Source organism: Bison bison, unplaced genomic scaffold, assembly GCF_000754665.1.
Source record: "Bison bison bison isolate TAMUID 2011002044 unplaced genomic scaffold, Bison_UMD1.0 scf7180017857790, whole genome shotgun sequence".
Lineage (NCBI taxonomy): Eukaryota > Metazoa > Chordata > Mammalia > Artiodactyla > Bovidae > Bison > Bison bison.
This window is the reverse complement of record NW_011488363.1, coordinates 2,464-4,282: the sequence shown is the minus strand read 5'-3', so window position 1 is coordinate 4,282 and position 1,819 is coordinate 2,464. Positions and strand designations below refer to the sequence as shown.

At 36.0% G+C, this 1,819-nt stretch overlaps 1 protein-coding gene across 1 annotated transcript in view; it reads right to left on the bottom strand.

The window, feature by feature from the left end:
- The window catches only part of LOC105003948 (probable global transcription activator SNF2L1), a 30,777-nt gene that overhangs the window by 26,607 nt on the left and 2,351 nt on the right, over positions 1-1,819 (bottom strand). The window contains exon 2 of the mRNA XM_010861412.1: positions 1-106. Within this exon, the coding sequence (XP_010859714.1) occupies positions 1-106 (106 nt within the window). The remainder of the gene's footprint in view (positions 107-1,819) is intronic.

Here is a 1,819-nt window from a genome sequence, read left to right as displayed (position 1 = left end):
CCCGCTGCATTTTACTCAGTCCCAAGTAAATCTTGATTTCCTTTTTAGGAGGCAGACTCTTCTCCACATCAGTTTTTATTCGACGTAACAAAAATGGTTTTAAAACCTAAAAAGTGAGAGTTTTTATAAACGTTTATAAAACATTCAATATTATAAACCATTTATTTCATTGACAACACTCTGAGGTGAAATTTACTTCCCACTGTATAATCTGAAAAACACTACCAACACCAGTTGCTAATTTTCTTGGTAAAAAAGAACCAAGTAATGGCCCATTAGCAAACCAGAATAGGGGACCTAAATTAGACATCCATGATTTGATGGCACAAAAGACAATAAAAATTAAGACAACAAGATTACTGAATATTGAAAAAGTACAAAAAAAAAAAACTTTTTAAAATTATCTGCTGTCATATAAGATTTGTAAACCTGAGAGGAAATCTGAAATCAGAGTATGAATCAGAGTGTCTCTAAAAATGAAATAAAAATTCAAGCCATTTAAAAATGGCTTTAAATATATGAATGAGAAGAAAATGGTTCAATGAAAAAGAAGATCAGAACAAAAAGAAAAAAACATGAAATTATCCATGTATACCTGCAAGGCAGATTCTATTACAAGAAAAGAACATCTGTGGGGCACCTGAATGTGCCAGACAATGTACCATGAACTTTAGATAGAGTATTAAATCCTTATAATAAGTCTTTGAGGGAAAGACATTTATTTCAATTTTAGTAACATCACCAAAGTCACTCTGCTAGTAAATGGTAGAAACAGTAATCAAACCCACATCAGGCTGATTTACATTTAGCTCAGTCCCTGATTAGCGGTTGTAAACTGGGCAAGTTCTTTAACTTTTCCAAGCCTGTTTCCTCATTCATTCATCCAAAACATATAGATTTATGGTATATATCTATGCTAAGCATTTTAAATGGGGGAAAAGATAGCTATTTCCAAGGCTGCTGTGACAATCTGTGGTAGTACATAAGTAGAGTTTAACCACAACAGACATCAGTAAACTGAGCTATTATTACTAGAGATCCATGGGAGGTAAGGAAAAGGGAAGTGTAAAAGAAGACTTCTGGTTTCCTGTTTGGGCCTCTTAAATTTGCCTAAGTTGCATTTTTAAGAGTTTAAACTGTCTGTGAGACATTCAGCAGAACACGCAGATGGCAGTGGGATATGTAAGTCTTGAGCTTAGGAGAGCGATAAGGAGAGAGAAATTTGGGAGTTATAAGTATAGAGGTATAGCTGAAACTATGGGAGTGATCCTCCAGGAGAGCACATATGAAAAAGGAAATCAAAGACAAAGCCCTGCAACACTGAACTTTCAGGGACAAAGAAAGAAAAGCCCATGATGGAAACAGAAAAGAACCGCCAAAGAGATAAGACAAAATGTATCCCATCCCCAGACACTAAGCAGGAAAGCACTTCAAGCAGGCATGGTTAGAGGTACTAAGTATTACAGAGAACTCAGGGCACTGACCAAAAGGTACAATGAAAAATCACAAATACTTGTGAGGTTAAGTTTCAGTTGTATTTAATGGTCAGTGGATTCAGAAATGAATAGGACCCATCAGAGACAGAGTAGCCATTCCTCAGAGCTGACCCAGTTCCTGCTATGAGAGGCCCAGCTGTACTGCAACTTGTATGACAGGATTCTTCGAAGATTTGTCTTCTACGCCTCTGCATTCTTACAATAAGTTCCCTATTACATAAGGTCACTGGTTTCTGACTTGTTCTGTTTAACTCTAAATAAATATTTACATAACACATGATGACTGGTGGGGCTTCGAGTCAATAAATAAATTTAATGAGCAG